This window comes from Papilio xuthus, unplaced genomic scaffold, assembly GCF_000836235.2.
Source record: "Papilio xuthus unplaced genomic scaffold, Pxut_1.1 DF827679.1, whole genome shotgun sequence".
Classification (NCBI taxonomy): Eukaryota; Metazoa; Arthropoda; class Insecta; order Lepidoptera; family Papilionidae; genus Papilio; species Papilio xuthus.
In genome coordinates, this window is record NW_013530970.1 from 4,733,759 (window position 1) to 4,752,490 (window position 18,732).

The 18,732-nt window shown below is 33.8% G+C and overlaps 2 protein-coding genes across 4 annotated transcripts in view; both read left to right on the forward strand.

Annotated features, from left to right (window-relative positions):
* Positions 1-206: 206 nt before the first annotated feature.
* Positions 207-12,946, forward strand: LOC106118012 (uncharacterized). 3 transcript variants are annotated; one of them, XM_013312565.1, is made up of 11 exons: positions 207-600; positions 6,847-6,909; positions 7,684-7,850; positions 8,558-8,678; positions 8,745-8,866; positions 9,431-9,654; positions 10,161-10,293; positions 10,794-10,919; positions 11,311-11,482; positions 12,017-12,103; positions 12,345-12,946. In XM_013312565.1, the coding sequence occupies exons 1-11, from the start codon at positions 433-435 to the stop codon at positions 12,435-12,437; spliced, it is 1,476 nt and encodes a 491-aa protein (XP_013168019.1). In that variant the 5' UTR covers positions 207-432; the 3' UTR covers positions 12,438-12,946. The 3 variants fall into 3 exon arrangements, with proteins under 3 accessions (XP_013168019.1, XP_013168020.1, XP_013168021.1); XM_013312566.1 differs by lacking the exon at positions 207-600 and adding an exon at positions 4,104-4,268; XM_013312567.1 differs by lacking the exon at positions 207-600 and adding an exon at positions 5,167-5,362.
* Positions 12,947-14,973: 2,027 nt separating this feature from the next.
* Pex12 (peroxisomal biogenesis factor 12) overlaps positions 14,974-18,732 on the forward strand; it is a 4,661-nt gene continuing 902 nt past the window's right edge. The window contains exons 1-7 of the mRNA XM_013311927.1: positions 14,974-15,205; positions 15,474-15,582; positions 15,832-16,034; positions 16,513-16,742; positions 17,315-17,456; positions 18,075-18,160; positions 18,659-18,727. Coding sequence (XP_013167381.1) covers positions 15,086-15,205; positions 15,474-15,582; positions 15,832-16,034; positions 16,513-16,742; positions 17,315-17,456; positions 18,075-18,160; positions 18,659-18,727 — 959 coding nt within the window. The 5' untranslated portion in view covers positions 14,974-15,085. The remainder of the gene's footprint in view (positions 15,206-15,473; positions 15,583-15,831; positions 16,035-16,512; positions 16,743-17,314; positions 17,457-18,074; positions 18,161-18,658; positions 18,728-18,732) is intronic.

Sequence of the window (18,732 nt, forward strand, 5' to 3'; positions counted from 1 at the left end):
TATTATTGTGTCAACCAAATTGAATAGTAATTAGAGAGTTTTATAGTTTACCCATCGCCTTTTGCCGGTACAAGGAAAATTGAATATTGCCTTAATATTTTAAATCGACAAACATTTGTTCGTACAACAATGAAATCGATTTCAGTTGGCTACGTCACTACGATGAACATTGCGATTTACGATTTTGCACAGTCTGTGTGATTTTTATTTAATCTGTGGTGGTCTTTATCAAATCAAATTGTCAATGATCTGTCCAAGACCATCTGTCCAATTGTGTCTGACCGATCGCCAAATAATTGCACGAAACTACAATTACTTTGTTTGTTTTAAGTTTTAGGGTTATATAATAACTACTTTAAAGAGTTTAGTTCTTGATTTTAAAGTGAATTCCGAGGCAGCGAGGTTTTTAAATGCTTAAAGAATAGTAACAAAATGGGAAGTCATAATAGCCATGAAAAGTCTTCAGGCGAAGGAGGTAGTGGTTCCAGCACTCCTCGGGGATCGCAGCGAGGTACACGGTCAGGATCAAGTGGGGAACTGCCCGAGAAGATAGAACCTCCCCAAACCACATCAATGGTACCTGTTGAAAAACTTGCAAAGGTATGTTAATGCAAACAAGGTCGTAGTCAGGGTTAGTTATTGTTTCCTTCCCTATTTAAGTTATAGTACATTAAATTAATGAATATTTAACCTTGCGAAAAATTGCGTATGATTTTTTGGCTAAACTATTAAGTTGTAATTTTCATGGTAACATAATTCAAAAATTTTGTTTTATAAAGAAGTATAATTACGAAATGCAACTATTAAAAGTAAAATTTTATTTAACCATATTCACTATCAGTATTATAGCGGCTGAAACAACGTAACAATATCAAGATAAAGCTACTGATAACAAAATAATTTGCAACAGAAATACACAATTTATATGTGTAAAAGGGGTAAAAGATTATAAAATTATTGGTTTTATTACATCTAACATTTGTGAATGACTCATAATACATAAGTGAGTTATGTAGTATATTAAGCAATTACTGAGATTAAATTGACTCTTACAAATGTCAAATTTCAAAATAATAAAAGCATTTTGTGTGCAGTATTGTATTTAAAATATGTGTGTTTAATTGTAATTTATATCTTTGAAAGACCCTTAAATTAATGTTAAAAATGATAAGCAGTTTTTGTATATTTCGCTGAAAAGTGCTGAAAATTAAAAGACCTATTCAGTCAGACCTATACCCACTCTGGGTGGGATAACAAGTTATTTGTGACTATTGTAATATTATTAGGTTTATTTGTTAATACTGTTTTATTTATCAGACATTGTGTATACATTGTTTTTGATCTGTTTACCTGTTATTTAATTAATTAATTATTTATAATTGCCTAATTTGTGTTTAAAAACATAAAGGTGCAATTATTTATATTATATAAGTAAAATATATAAAAATATTTACAAATCACAAATCATAGTATGTTCATCTCAGGTCACAATATTAGTTACTATACTCTGTTGATACAGTTTGACAGATTTTAATGGAATTTTATATGCATATACTGAGGGCTTATGGGCTACTATCTATTTATTTAACGTAGGCTGAGGAAGTCACGGGCAATAGTTAGTTAAAATTATTATTCTTCTTTAATAATTCTGAACACCATGCCATGTACATTAGATATAAAAAGGTATATGTTTCAATAAAACAAGTTGTGATTGTATTCAACTTGTCCATTGATTATGGGGTCAATTAATATTAGATATAGGGTTGCCAAACATTAAAAAATAATTATGCAAACTAGCTATCGCCTGGGACTCTGTCTGCTAGTAATCTTATGGTGTCTTCCAGACTATGTTTTAATTTATGCCAAATCCCAGCAAGATCCGTTAAGCTTTCTAGAGATAATTTGTAACAAATGTTCATCCATGCATTCAAACTTTTGCATTTATAATATTAGTAGGATTCAAAGTTAATAGGAAATGACACAGATTCCTTAGTAGATGTTATCTCATCATGATATAATACGGAAACCAGTGACTAATTTTTAATAAAATTATTGATTTTGTATTAGGAGTAGGTTTCTGCAACTCCGTTTCTATTTATGTGAGGCCAGGTCATTGATTACTCCAATATAAAAAAAACAACACCCACACTTCTTTCCTGTCTTCTTCGATTAGTTTTATATGAATCATTACATACTTCACATTATCATCATCATCAACAACCTGTCCTTATCCCTATAGAGGGTCAGTACAGTATTTACTCCTCCATATTACTCTATCAGCCGTCATATCCGAATCTATCCCTTCCTACGCATATCCTCTTTCACACAGTCATTCCATACTTTTTTTGGTCTTCCTTTACCTCTGTAGCCATCCACAATCTCATTACTTTTTTGCTTAAATCATCATCATCCATAACATTTCCAAACCACACTAATCTTCACGTTATTTTTAAAAGTCTCGTTATTTATGTAGTAGTGACAACCCTAAATACGTCACGTGCGATGTTTGCAGATGATCACATGGTGCGGCAAACACTTGTCAGATCTATTTGCACTTCTCCATGATACGTGATATGAATCAACAATTTTGCGTCATTAGTGCCTCGATGTTCCATTAAGTATACCAATGAACTAATTAATAAGTTTGATTTAAAATTTAGTATTGAACTGCAATTCGTAAGAAATTAAAAAAAAAAACATTATTTAACAGTCTTCTGTGGGGTTATTATAAAAGTATATTTAGATATGATTAGTTGTTTTTTATTAATATAATTTTCGTATTGATCACAATTCTTTAGTTAATTTCCTTTTGACCTTTAGCTACGCTACGCTACGAAAAAATATAAACAACGACCGTAACGTCCTAAGATTTGCGACAAATCATCTGACTAATCTTACTTAATATAATATTATAAACTAGCTGTCGCCCGCGATTCCGTCCTCGTGAATGTATAAAAAACTTAATTAGTGTAGCCATGTGTTCTTTCAGACTATATTCTATTCAAATGTAATCGAGATCTGTTCAGCCGTTCTTAAGATATCTTCAAACACCAATCCACCCATCCACATCACATCCATCTAAAGGTAAAATTAATAAATAGTATCCTATGTCCGTCTCCTGGCTCTAAGTTACCTCCTCACCAATTTTAAGTCATATCGGTAAAGCCTTTCTTGAGTTATAAATAGTGTAACTAACACGACTTCCTTTTATACATATAGATATATCTTTCTTCTTTCTAATGTTATAAATGCAAATGTTTAGGTGGTTAGAATGGCTTAACGGATCTCGATGATATTTGGCATATAAGTAGAACATAGGAAGACACCATAAGATTCCGTGCAGACAGAGGCCCAGGCGACAGCTAGTTTGCATAATTTCTTTGTAATTTTTGGCAACACTATCTACTACGATTAATGTTTTTTTCTTAATTTCGCGCGGACGGAGTTGCAGGCGACCGCTAGTATTGCAAATGCGAAAGTGTAGATGGACGAATGCTATTATTTATCTTCAGAACGACTTAACTGATTTTGATGAAATTTAGCATTAATGTACATAATCTGTGGGAACACATAATCTAATTGTGTATTTTAATAATTCTGCGCGGACGCAGTCGCGGGCGACAATTAGTGTTTAATAAAAGTTAATTAATTATAATTAGTCAATGACTACCAATTCATCGCATTATGTTTTTGATTTCATTCATTCGCGTTCAAGTACCCAGTATACATCGTTACGGAAAGAGTTACATGTTAAATGGAACCTTTTTAGTCAACGACACGACTAATGCGTTTCTTATCCGACAAATCACATCAACTAGCCCCTATCTTATCATATTAGATATAACCGATTTGTTTTTATTCATATCCATTGTTGTAAACGCGAGAACACAACCGTTAAGTCGAGTGTAGTGTAGTGTAGGAGTTTTAATATAAATCAATTTTATATTGGTGTTTGTTGTAAAGTTAAGTGATTGTTAATATTATAAATATTTTTATACATTATTAATTAGAATCATTTGGCGCGAAATGCGCGCTTTAAAGTCAAGTGTCAGAATGATTAGTGAGGGGACATAAACGTGGACATTTTAATAAGACTAGTGTTGTACCACACCGGAACAGTGTCGGATTTTCTTCGTAACAATACATTTATTTTTAATTGTGTATTAGTAATGGATCGTTGGAAAGTTGTTGTAAACGATTTGCGTTTTACTATAGTTGGTATACAGGTGAGACAAGTCAGGAAAACGACTGCGGCTCCTACGTGTAAGGTGAATAAATATTATCGGTCTTTCAAATCGGAATAACTTCACAAATAGTCGATAGATATATATCATATGGTAACAAACGAGCGAGCGGCCACCTGAAATCGCTGAAATAGCGAAGTGACCGTTGTCCATAGATATACGCAGTTGCATAAGCGTTGCCTACCTTTAATCGACGGAGGAGAGGATGCACAGAAAGAAAATATTTTCTCGTTCCATGCATCCTCTCATCCGGAAAGTCCACTTCCCATCCTTTCCTTGTAAGAAAAAGGGTGGGAAGGGAAAGAGGACTAAATTAGGCCTCCGGGACGCACACTCATCAGACGAAGCGCGGAATTGCTTTCAATTCACGCCTGTCTTCTTTCATGTTATCTTAGAAATAATAATAGTATGTTAAACTGATAACCCATTGAGACAGTTCTTGAAAATAATAGGTACAGTCCCGAATGTCGTAAACAAGTTAAAGCTTTTTACAATACAATATATATTGAGTCAATTAGTCCAACATTTCAAATATTGAACATCCTTTATACCTGCGCGCAATTAAAAAAATATATAGAAAAAATATAGCCCATTACTCAGTGAATTTTTCAAATCGGCGCAGTAGTTTTTGAGTTTATTCATAAAACAAAACTTTTTTTTGTTAAAGAAAAGTGCAAAATTCATTAACTTTTAGTTTAAATATAATTGTATTGTTTTTAAAAACATTCATAGCATTCAACTGATTTATATAATCACTTCCTGTTTATTTAACAGTCTCAATTATTAGCAATTGTCATCGTTTAAAGACCTATTGTCAAGATCACAACAAAGCCTTTATTCGTAGTATAGTAGTTTTCAGATATCTTGACAGCTCGTAACTTCGCGCGTGCATGCGCAATAGGTGCGGAGGGAGAGCACTGCGCAGCGCGCAAATTCCCTTGTGCCGGTAAAATATTTGAAAATAACTATATTAAGAAATATATGAGTGCATGGCAGTCTCCCCGACCGAGTCGAGCATGGACTACTAAATCTGTTTTCGAAGCGTTTTGATAATGATAACATGAATATTGGTTTTGACATTGTAAGGAACGAAGTCGGGTCAAGGAGCAGTCTAAAAAGTACGTAATTAAATTTAAAACAAAGTAAAGTGTGAACGATTAAAAACTCAAAGATTATATCGAATTTATCTAAAATACCAAAGACTGTAATCGTATAATCTTTATTAATGAATCTATGCTGAACAATAATCTAGTAAAATCTTTTGGAATTTCCGATAAAATTAGTAACAATAATTAAAAAACATTTCATTTTGAATAATATTAATGAATCAATTGCAAAATTGTAATATCGGTTTGACTATATTAGGGTTGTCGGTCGATTTAACCATCATACTTTGATAGCTATTCAAAGGTTAACATCAAACATGGACATGTAAGAACTACCTATCGTGTAAGTTAAAAAAAACAATTCTCTAGCAGAAAGAAACAGCTGCTAGAGGCATATATTTTTAAATTTTTTCTGTGCCTTATCTAGATTGTCTATCCGTACATGGAAGAAGCATGTTTGCTTCCGCCCATATGAAGCTTTGTCCTAGACTATGTTATTTTTATAACGTCTATGTGCAGTGTAATTGAAAGTTAAAATATAAAAAATAAATTTGTCTGTTATTCGAATTTAACTCTAATCGCGTGCTATTAAGGCTTAATTTTGCGTGATAAGTTGTGTACCGTAACGTAGGTCACAGTTAAATTTATCTCTTATTATTTACCTATTAAATTGGTAAGACGCGAAATATAAAATAAATATAACAAATTGAAAACTAAAATGTTTTCGACATATCAGATGTATGCAATTAACACGTTAGCTGCCAGAATGATTTTTTGAAAAAAGAATAAAAAAAACATTTTTTTAATTTTGTCCAAAACCAATTGAAAACACCTAATAATATAGTAATACCTTATTTACATTGCCCATATACTTATTATTTAAATAAGAATGGAAGTATGGCTTGTCGGAAACATAGTCCGACACGGACTGATTGAAACATTATCGTGTCGAACATATAGTCCGACATGGCAGCTAACGTGTTAACATTGATTTGCAATATTTCTGTTTAAATAATCTTATAAATAAATTTGTATTTTTGTCTGTGTCTGTTTGTCGTCTGATGAATGTGCGTCCCGGATGCCTAATTTTAGTCCTCTTTCCCTTCTCACCCTTTTTCTTATAAAGGAAGGAAAGTATGGGAAGTGAAAGTGGACTTTCCGGATGAGAGGATGTATGGTAAGGGAATATATTTTCTCTCTGTGCATCCTCTCCTGAGTCGATTAAAGATTGGCAACGAATATGCAATTGCGTATGTCTATGGGCAACGGTCACTTCGCTATTTCAGCGCTTTCAGGTGGCCGCTCGCTCGTTTGCCACTTTATGATATAAAAAAAAAGATTACAGGTCAAGTGCTTAATCCATGGGCCACCCCTCTTTAGGTGTGATTAGATTTAATTTTGTGTCGGGGCGTAATGACCTTGAGCCGCCAAGTAATTTGAAATCTTATGTTAAATAATGTATTATTTTTAATTATGAACATGACATTCTTTTTCAGTTGCTGGTTCAACGCTCACAAAAAGAAGATGGCGTCAATGGAGTTACGGAAAATTGTTTCACTGTAAGTAATTTTCCTATGTTATTCATTGCCAAAATACCCGTATAAAATCATATTGTTATCTCTCTTTTTATAAAGGAACTGAAAGAGATAAGAATATGTTTTTGTATATACATTTCGGTACTGAAAACCCACAGCAGACGGACGAAAATTAAAAAAAAACCGTTACAAGCACCATATACATCATGTTCGAAAAATTTGATTTTTTTTATTTATTATAGACATTCCAATTTTATTAATTGTGTAGATATCTTAACTACTAACATTGGTATGTTGTTAATATATAAGTGATCGGAATGATAACAAGGATTGTTATATATTAATTGCAGTTGTTACTATAGTTTCCACTGTAAGGACTTGTATGAAAATATTTTCTCTTTTAAACAACATTTTACTTTTAATATATACAAATTTATAGAGGTGCTATATCAAAATATAAGAAGATTTTTGTACTGTAGTTTTCATGTCATTTTTTCTATTATGTCTAAGTAGGTTTTATAGAAGGTGTAAAATTTTTAAGTTTTTAAAAAATGTCCTTTATTTTTTTTTGATACCCAGAGAGGGAATTTTTATTTTATTTTTCTGGTGACCCTTGTGACCCATCATCCTCCATCCTATGTACGTAATCTTTTGGGACAACCTGTATATTCTCATAGAACCAACCGCGACAGCAGCGCCTCTCACCGGTACAGATATCCTTTTTTGACTATACTCCAAACATAATCTTATATAAACAATATACTATCTAGATATGTTCATTGTAGTATTTTTTTGCAGAAATACCTGTTCCCAATGTATCCGGATTTGGCGAGACACTTCTTCAAATATCTACACAAAACAGGCAAATGCAAGAACAAACATATAAATCTGTCGACGTTCAAACAACAATGCGAACGTATTATGGCCATGCTTGATGACAATGCTATTATTGAGGCTTATGTCAGGTAAAATTTATTAATTTAAGAACATCCTGTTTTTAATATTCACGGTATTCTGTAATTTCTTATTTATTAAACATCATGTATTTAGTTGATCAGATAATTTGGAATTATAGACTTTTTGGACATCCTGTAGTTGGTAATCGGTAGTTGAGATTTAAGTTTTTATAATTATTAATATATTAGCTGTCGCCCGCAACTCCATCCGCGATGTATTAAAAACGAAAATAAGTAGCCTATGTGTTCTTCAAAATTATGTTCTACATCTATACCTAATTTTAATAAGATCCGTTGATCCTTTCCGGAGATATCTTCTAACAAACACCTATTCATCTAAGCTTTCGCACCTATATATAAAAGAAAGTCGTGTTAGTTACACTATTTATAACTCAAGAACGGCTTTACCGATATGCCTGAAAATTGGTGAGGAGGTAGCTTAGAGCCAGGAGACGGACATAGGTTTATTAGGATTAGGACTATTTATTCATTTTTTTTTCGAATTTATGCCTTGAAGAGCTGCTTTTTATTTAACTTATTACTATTATAAATGCGAATGTTTAGATGGATGTGATGTGGATAGATGGATGGTTGGGCTCCACTAATTAAGTTTTTTTTATATATCCACGCGGTCGGAGTCGCGGGCGACACCTAGTTTATAATATTAGTAAGATATCGTTGCTCCATATTTATGGCAAAAATCTTATTTTTCACAGAATGTTTACTTCAGATTCGGATGAAAGTATTGTAACTCCAGATGGTTTAAAAAATCTACTCTATATAAGTTACAAATTGTCTATGGACCATTATCCTGAAGGGCCACAGACGTGTCTAATGGTGAGTGAATTAAACATTTAAGATTAAGACCACATAGTTGATCTTTGACCGAAGATATAATTACAGATAAATAAAACCTTATCAGCGGTGATCAATGGATGTTTTAATAAGAAAGACACGCATAGTGTTGGTTTCGTGGTGCGTTGGTTGGGAGAGCATTGTCATAGATTAATATTTCCAGTTCACAGGTAAGTGATTGTGTTTGAAAATTGATACGTAAATGTACTTTTTAGAAATTTAGGATTTACTCCGTCCGCGCGGATATAAGAAAACTTGATGAGTAGTATACGTGTTCTTCCAGATTATGTTCTGTATGCCAAATTGCTTCGAGATCCGTGCAGCCGTTGTGGAGATACCTTTAAATAAACATCTATCCATCTAAACATTCGTATTTATAATATTAATAAGATTAGTAAGATTTTAAAAACAATTTTTTTTTTGTGTTAATTTCAAAGTCCCGCGTAAACGGGATATTCTGTCAAAGCGTTTTTTGTATTGTAGAATACGTTGTTATGATACTAGAATAAGGATTCTTACGAATTAAACGGCTTTGGCGAGTAAATTCCCATTTAATTAGTTTTCCTCTTACCGTAGGTTTCTGAGATCAAAATGTGTGATTTCTGTTTTGTCAAAAATGACATGGACGACATGTTTTATACAGAGATTTTAATCTCAGAAACCCACGGTTATCGTATACAGTGTACCCTACAGTCAATCGTTTTTTTAAACCGGCAAATTTTGATTCTCTAAAGATACTGCGTCCACATGCTAGCAACACGTCACCGTGACATCGAAGCGCACGTGGAATCAAACGGTTCTGGTGCGGGCTTAGAACTGGCGACTCCGGTGTTGGAGCGCGGCGCGTGGCACGCGGGCTCCGGTGCTCTCCTGCCCGTCTCAGCCGCCTGGCTTCTAGCCGCCACCGCACCACCGGTCTACTCCAGACCGGCGAAGCCTCCTCCAGCACAACACACGGGTAAGTGCACCCTGGGAACTGACGTCAGTAATGGACCTTTTTAATAGGGAAATAGACTTGGTGTACTTCCTTGGTTTAGTATGAGAAATCTACATTAAAGGATTCTGTTGTCGTCAGTCATATCCGCATCAAGGGGCTTAGAACCTACCCTAAGTTAGGGGTGACTATTCCGTAGTCAATGGTGGCCCAGTACATTGACATTGATTGACTTCTCACATTTGGATTTCTTCGTAGATATTTGCAGGCATCACGATGTTTTTCTTCACTGTATGAACTACAGATAAATTTACATATGTAAATCGAAAATTGAAAAATACATTGCTATATGTCAGGGTTCGAACCAAGGCGCAGATTTCAGCCCAATCCGGTCAAGCACTTAATAACTGCGTCATCCAAGTCCTGTTAGTGAGGGACCAAGTTCTCTTAGGAAAGGACTCTCTTAGGGAACATCAACTCTGAGTGTAGCAGTTAGTTTTTTTTGTTAGTCACTAGTTATATTTTGTAAGGTGGTGGGTCTGCAGCAGCGCTGTGGCTGGCACGGCTTGTATGCGCGGTGCCCTCACACTGGGCTCCCCTCTACGCCTCGCGGGAACACGGCCTTGGTGCTAACCGATTCTTACATCACACGCTCGCATACAGGTATTTGAGTTTCTAAATTAAATAACTCGAAAGATTCATACAATTAGTCATTGATGACCTGCAGATCAGTGAGCTGACTCGCAGCTCAGCTCAATTTGTACATGCGTAGATTGATGATGATTTGCGATTCCATGTGGGAACTGCGAGTCGTTAGGCAGCTCGCGACTCGTCAGCTAACAAAATTACAATACACTAGCTGTCGACCGTGACTATGTCCACGCGGTATTTAAAACAATAATTAGAAGCCTATATGTTCTTCCAAGCTATGTTCTACATCTATACCAAATTTCAGCGAGGTCCATGCAGCAATTTTGAGATACCTTCTAACAAGCATCTATCTAAACATTTGCATTTATAACATTAGTAAGATTGCGATGAGCTGTGATCTGTCAATTAATTTGTTTAGCAGCTCAATGGTTCAAGTCTATTTGACTCGAACTTTTGATCCGGATCAGATATGGTCTACACACAAAACGTTGTATGTTGAAATGTTTTACCAGGGGTCCAACACTAGTGGTGGTTGCGGCAGAGGAGATAACAGCTGTGATAGCGTGTCCGCAAGAATGGAAAGAAACACACCAGTACTGGGGCGGACCAGACTGCGCTCTTATACAACTCTATCCCACGTAAGTTTTAAATCATCATCATCAGCTCACTATACGTCCCCACTGACGAGTTTCTAGCCTATACTAAGTTAAGGGTGACTAGACCATACTCAACGCTGGCTCAGTGCGGGTTGACTTTATACATATCTTTGAATCTTTTCACAGAAAATCACGATGTTTTCCTTCACAGTAAGAACGTCGGATTAATGTACATATGTAAATTGGAAATCGACAAAATTTGTGGTACATGGGGAGATTCGAACCCAGGACCTACAATACAGTCAAGTGCTTAACCCCTGAGCCACCGACGCTCTTAACCATGAACTTAAAAATAAGCAAAGTGTCACAAGCTTTATCATCTTTCTTTTTAAACTTCTGTCAAAGATTAATTCGTTTTGTGCTCTATCCATAGATTCGCAGTAATAGAGCAAGCACCAAAGATGCTCTACCTCAACACATCAATCCGTGGCTATCCGCGCGGCTTACGAGCTGGTAGTGACCCGCGGAAACCACTGTTGTGTGTCAATGATGACTTTGACTCCTTCACCTTCCAGGGCGTGCCTTACACGATACAGGCTATCGAGGTATTCTATTACTTACTTTCAGACATTATTATTTAGAATAATTTGACGTGAATGGCGCGCTTTTACAAAGTCAAGTGTCAGATTGATTAGTGAGGGGACATTGACGTTGACATTTTAGTAAGACTAGTGTTGCGCCACACCGGCACAGTGTCGCTTTTCTTTCTAAGACTACATACTGGCTAATATCTGAAGTAACGTATATAAATATTTTGCTCTATTTCTTATTGCAAATAATAAATTTTTCATAGAGTATATTAAAAATATAGTAAAGGTCGAAATTGTTTTCGGTTAATGATATACTCTGTGGCTTTAATAGTCTATGTCAAAGAGAAAAATTATCATAGAGTAAGTTGCGCAGGGTCGATAAATTACGTAATTTTTTCGGACTTCTCGTAAATTTGTGGACTATATTAAATAAATACTTTAATTAACGTGAAAAAAGTTATTGCTAATTTTTGTATTCATTTCTGAACATACTCGTGTCAAAATATGTCAAGATATGTTGAAAAAATGTATTTTTATAAATTTATTTAGGTATGGGGCTGTGGTGACCAAACGTCTAGAGAAAACCAGTTAGAAGTTAAGAAATGGCAGGTGCGCGAGGCAGAGAGGCAAAGAAACGTAAGTAGGCTTGTTAAAAAAAAATCAGTTTATAATCTCATTGGATATATTTTAAATTGACAAGAAGTTTTAAACTAAATTATCATTCATTTTTTGAAGTGTTTTTTTTACAGTAAATTTTTAACTTTGTCTATTTTGATTTTGTTGGTACTAATCAACGATAGCAATTTTTTTGTGGCAGAAATTGTACTTTTTGTCAATCTTTTCACAATAATTTAAATTATATTTTAAAATTCTTCAGGTCAAACTATCCGCAGCTGATTGGATAGAACATCCCGATAGATATCTATTAGAGCTGGCGGGTAGACCGCAATACAACACTTCGGCAAGCTAGTAATCTTACACTGCAGCCCCCGGAGAACACTGCAGCTTAGGGAAACGGTACATCACAAACACAAATAGATAGATGGAACAGACTGGAGTCAGTTGGAACCTGCTGAAGTCAGTTGGAACATTCCGAAGTCGGTTGGAACATACTAAAGTCAGTTGGAACATACAAAGACAGTTGAAGCATACTGATGATAGTAAGAACGTACTGCAGTTAGTTTAGACACGTTGAAGTTAGTTGTAACATACTGCAGTCAGTTGGACCATACTTGAGATAGAAATAAATTGCAGTGTCAGGGGATGTACTGCAGTGAATGCGAAAAAAAAGTGTTTAGAAATAAGGGACTGTTAAGTGATCTTAAAATAATTTTAAGGTTAAAAAAAAAATCGACTAAGTCAGTGCCTTTTTGCCGCTTTATTTTTGGTCAAAAGAAGTAGATTTTTTTGACGATTTTAAGATTGAAATATTTGAATCTAATGCCTTCATTTAGTTCAATAATTAAAACGCAAACTTTCTAGTCTAGTAGGAGAAAATATAAAAATCTTTTAAAAACCAAAAATGTCGAATTTTTGTCTTTTATTTAAAATTATTCATGTGTTTTGCTTTTATTGGATCTGTTTTATTTTGGTTGTAGTTAGTAATGGAATAAGGGAGTTCTCGAAAAGACATAAAGCATTTTGACTACAACAAATTCATTCCTTATTCACAAGTGCTTTCGAAAATTTGTATGAAAACATGTTGTGATCACTTTTTATCAATGATGTTTTTCAATAGCTTTGATACAATATGTAACTGTATAGATAGTGTGAACTATTGCAGTAGAAGATTTTGTTTCGCAAGCGCATAAAATTATTTACTTTTTTTTTATTCCTATGTACTATTGTATATTAAGAATGTATTACATTTTTGTATTAATAATAATACTGTTTTCTTAATTTTATTAATAACTAACGCTTTATTAACTATTTAAATGTGCCTGCTCATATCCCTGAAGTTAGTTTACACTTATACGAGAGATGGATGTATACTAATCTATAAATGGATGGATGAAGGTCACGTAACAGTTGATTCTATATTATTAGTTCGAATCCACACCACAGATACCAGTCTCTACCATCAGCGCTAAAATGGGGAAAATGAAATTGGCACAAAATAGCTTGTCTTATAGCCAGTCCATTTATAGAGGTCAGTGATACTAGTACACAGTATGAAAGAGACAAAATATGTACACGTTGCTAACTTCGGAGATGTAACAATGATGTATTTATAACTTGTATTTCATTTATATTTAGAATGTTCTAAAATAAACTTTTTGTTTTTTATTTTATGATGATTTATGTAATCGGCATTTTAATATTTAATTAAATACAAATATCCTTTTAAAATATATTTCTTATTTAACAAATAAAAGTATTAAGAACTAGAAAGGGTAAATAAGTACTTAAATATGTTAAAATCTCGATTATTCTCACTCGTATGTATTTCATATGTAAAATGACAAATATGTTGTAATAATTATAACAATAATTGTATGTAAATATTAGTTTTATAAATTTCACTCTTAAACAATCATCACATTTAGAGATAAAACTATAAGCTTCCTTTTAATGTGCCTAAAAGAAGATTGAATAAAGCTTTGTAATCAAACTTAAAAAGATCTATGTGGAATCGGGACTCATATACTTAGTATAAATTGTTTTAAATTATTGTCGATTATATATTTCGAATACTTAATAAAAAAAATTATAAATTCAATTGTGTTTATTCGAATTAATTTGACAGATGAAAGACCACATAACCTAAAATATAAAAATTATTTATCACAGAATAACGCAAATACCTAATTAGTTGTATGTTTATGTTTTTAATTCTTAATCTTGACTGCATTTTATTTTTTAACAGCATTAACAAAAACACATCTCAACTGATAAAGTTTTTGAAATTTTCTATCTTTTTAATAGCATAGACGACATATTATTCGTTTTAAAGGACCAAATTGTTCATTATAAAATATAATGATAGACCCGCTTTGTAAATTATTTTAAATTCGCTTTAAAGTAAATGGTGCTAAATTAGACCATGGCTTGTAACGGACTGTCAAGAGAGTTGTAAAAGTTAATTTTTAATTGTAGTCTAATCTAACACCTGACTTAGGCTAGACAGCTCAATAAAAAGGAAAATAGTTTTCCTGCCAATTAAATTACTTAAAGATTTATTTTCTGGCTATGCGACAGTGCTGTTGATTGCTTTTACATTTGTATCATATTGTATATGAAGTTAATAAATGATTTTTTAGTAATTTATATATTTTTAATTTAAACTTTTCCACTTCCAATAGAACTCCTCGATCAGAATGTCTCGTATAGAGTTCATACCGCGAGTTTCTACTACAAAACGGGCAATGGAAACGCTAATGTAATGGTGTTAAAATTGTAATCAATTTCTGAAACGTTGATTTCAAAAACAAAAAAAAATGTAGCCCTCTCCATAAACACGCAACAATTCATTTTGACCTCGACATATTACACATAATGTCATATGTCATTGTCAACTCGAAAAATGATAAATAAAAACAAAAATCTATCTGAATTTATGATAATGTCAGAGAAAATAATTGAAAAAATACTCTAAAGATCTAAAATCGTATAGTAACCATGGCGGTTTACGCTGCTCATCTAACACGAACTCTTCAAGGTACACCTTCGGTATTTCAAATTGCTGCTCAAGAAGCCTTGGGGGCAACGGTCAAACCTGCGTTGAAAAGACTTGCAGAGGTAAAATGAATTATAAAACAAACAGTCAATTAATTAACCAGTATTACAAATAAAATAACTTCTAAAAACAACTAAAAATAAACACGTACATCATATCTTTCCGATAAGATTATTATGCACGTGTTGTTTAAAACTTTTTGAACTACACTTACTCAAAATTACATGTTACTAAACTAACTGATTACTAGAAATCGCTACATTTTTCGGGCATTATTATATGCACTCTTAAATTTATTTCCACACCCCAATTACTTTTTTTTAATTCCAGTACCTAGCAGTTGTCAATCCACAAAGATATGCATGGTGTGAGAGATGGTACGACGAGTTGTATTTACTGTTAGATTTCTGCTTGCAGTATCATTATTTGAAACATTATGGTAAGATTTATTGAACTTAATATCCACAAATATTTTGTAGTTTGAAATCTACGATCTACTTATATACAAGTAGATCCAAATTAATAAAGGAGAATATTTTACATTAGTAATTATAGTTAGTATAAGTGTCCATCCATGCAGCTGTTTTGGAGATACCTCGTAACAAACATCCATCCATATGTCAAAATATTTACATTTATAATATTAGTAAGATATATATTTAAAACTTTTATTATTTCTTATTTTCAGCTGCTTCGTTCTCAGAGTGTTTCTATGGCTTATTACGAGTACCTATAAGTCCAAGCAATGAGTTTCATTCCGGTGTTCGATTACCTGAACTATTGGAAAAAGGTTCTTTATTACTTCTTGTTCTGGTACCCTATATCAAAGATAAAGTTGAGAAAATTGTTGAGAAATGGAGGGAAGACTATGAAGATGGAAAACTTGGCAAGGTACAGATTTGCTTGTTTGATAAGTATTTAACAACAAAACTTAATTACAGACAGTTTTAAAAGTTATATTAAAACTATCTGTTGCCTGTGACTCCGTCCGCGTGGAATTAAAATAAAAAAATTAAGTAGCCTATATGTTCTTACAGACTATGTTCTACATCTATGGCAAATTTCATCGAAATTCGTTGAGCTGTTGAGATACCTACCTACTAACAAACATCCAAACATTCCCATTTATAATATTAATATGAGTAAGATTCTGTGTAGTGGTAGTGACACATTGGTTGCTGACAATTTAAATATCATTTTGAACCAAAACTGTGAAATTCCACAGCTGAAACACCAAATTTGCTATTGCATTTTCTTTTCATAGAGAAAAATAAAGTTTACCTATATTATTCATGGTATTAAAATGTTGATTTATGTTTAAAGATTGAAATATAGTCTAATTTTTTATAGTAAGTCTTTTAATTTCTAGAGTATAAGTCATCAAGCACGTAAATCAGCGATTAAGTTATATTCAATAGCACATTTCGTATTAGAAGCAGCAAAGTTTGTCCAGTTAGCTCGCTATTTGACTGGTAGTACATTATCTCCGGCATTGGACTTTGCATTACTTGGCCTTACAGTGAAGGAAGCACCAACTCCTGAACCTGAAGAATACTGTTGGTCTGATTTATTTAAAAGTCTTCGGACTGGACAAATTAGGTATGAGAATATGTATATGTATTTCTGGTAAGGGAGTCAAAGCGGGGATTTTTGGATTTATTTGAGCATGGCAGTTTAACTTACGGGGGGGTAACCTTGCACCCAATCAAGTACTCCTACCATAAATCAAATGTTCCATTTTTTTTACATAACAAGGTGGCAAACGAGCGAGCGGCCACCTGAAATCGCTGAAATAGCGAAGTGATCGTTGCCCATAGACATACGCAATTGCATTTGCGTTGTCTATGTCTGCGTCCATATCCCACTTTTAGAATAGCCAGCCATAGTTAGCGGTCTATAATAATATTTGAAATGTAGACTTAACTGAATATAATTAACTCTAACTGCCCCAATGTCAGGCGCTTTAGTATCTATATTAACCATTTTTTTTTGCCTAATATTTTGATTGGCTACCCTAGAAGCGATCCATATGGTACAATTTGGTGCAAGGTTACCTCCTTATGTTTAACTATTATGCTTGAGTAAATCCAAAAATCCCCGCTTTGCCTCCAATACTATGTATATTTGAATTGTTTAACAACTTTAATAATCAAATATCTTTTTTTTTCCAGTGATGTGACACTTACTTTCCCATTACTGGGTCGTGGGTTACTTAATGTTGTGCAGTATGGTGCATTTGGTGTTCAATTACTGAGATGGTGGGAGGCGAAAGCTTCACCAATCACTTCACTACCTTTGCCCACACCACCACAGGTAAGATACGTATAAGCTGTGGCCTACGACTCCGTCTAAAAGACTTTTAAGTGGCCTCTGTGTTCTTCCAGACTATATTCTACATCTTTGCCAAATTTCAGCGAATTTAATACAGCTGTTCCGGAGATAACTTCAAACAAACATCCATCTATTCGCATTTATAATATTAGTAAGATTTATTTGTTTATTAAATTTGCAAATAGTTAATATAAAAGAATAAGATGACATTTTGATAAGCGAGAAGCCTCTTTATGTCATAGTCATCCTCTAGTCCCCACGGACAACCTTTATAAGCGAGAAACACGGGTTTGCAAGAAACCTATATAAGCGAGACCATAATCATGGTCTGAATTCTCGCTTCTCTGATTCAACTGTTTATAAAAATACTAGCTGTCGCTCGCAACTCCGTCCGTGTTTGTAAAAAAAAAAATTAGGCGTGGACTACCTTTAACATTTAGGGAGATGAAAAATAGATGTTGGACGATTCTCAGATCTACTCAATATGCTCAGAAAATTTTATGAGAATCGGTCAAGCCGTTTCGGGGGAGTATGGGAACGAAAATTGTGACACAAGAATTTTAGAGAAATGATGATTGTTGAGTGATTTTTTTTTTATAGAAAAGTGATCAAGCGGTTAGATGGAAGAACAAATGTCCTGTATGTTTGCAACCATGGAAAGTACCCACTGTTTTACCTGTGTCCGGGTAAATATTTTCACTATTAATATTACTACAACTTTTTCATTCATTCATCATCAGCTCACTATATGTCCCACTAAGTTAAGGGTGATTAGGCTATAGTCTACCACGCTGGTCAAGTGCCGGTTGACTTCACACATATCTTTGAATTTCTTCTCAGATATGTGCAGCATCACGATGTTTCCCTTCACCGTAAGAACGTCAGATAAATGTACATATGTAAATCGGAAATGGAAAAACACATTGGTACATGGCGGGATTCGAACCCAGGATCTGCACATTGCAAGTCAAGTGGCCCACTGAGCCACCGACGCTCTTATTAGGTCAAAAACTTGCCTGAAAATTCGCTCTTTGTCAACGTATAGAACTCTTTTTTTTATAAATATTAGCAGATTTATTTGGGTTAATTTATTATAATAATATTTCTTGTACCATTCCAACTAAGCTAAAGTACTCCCTTACTGAGTTAACTCTGAGTATTACTGTGAGTGTAATTTGTTACAGATTCGTATTCTGTTACGGATGTGTATCGAGACACGTGCGTGCAAACGGCACTTGCCCCGTCACAAAACTGCCGA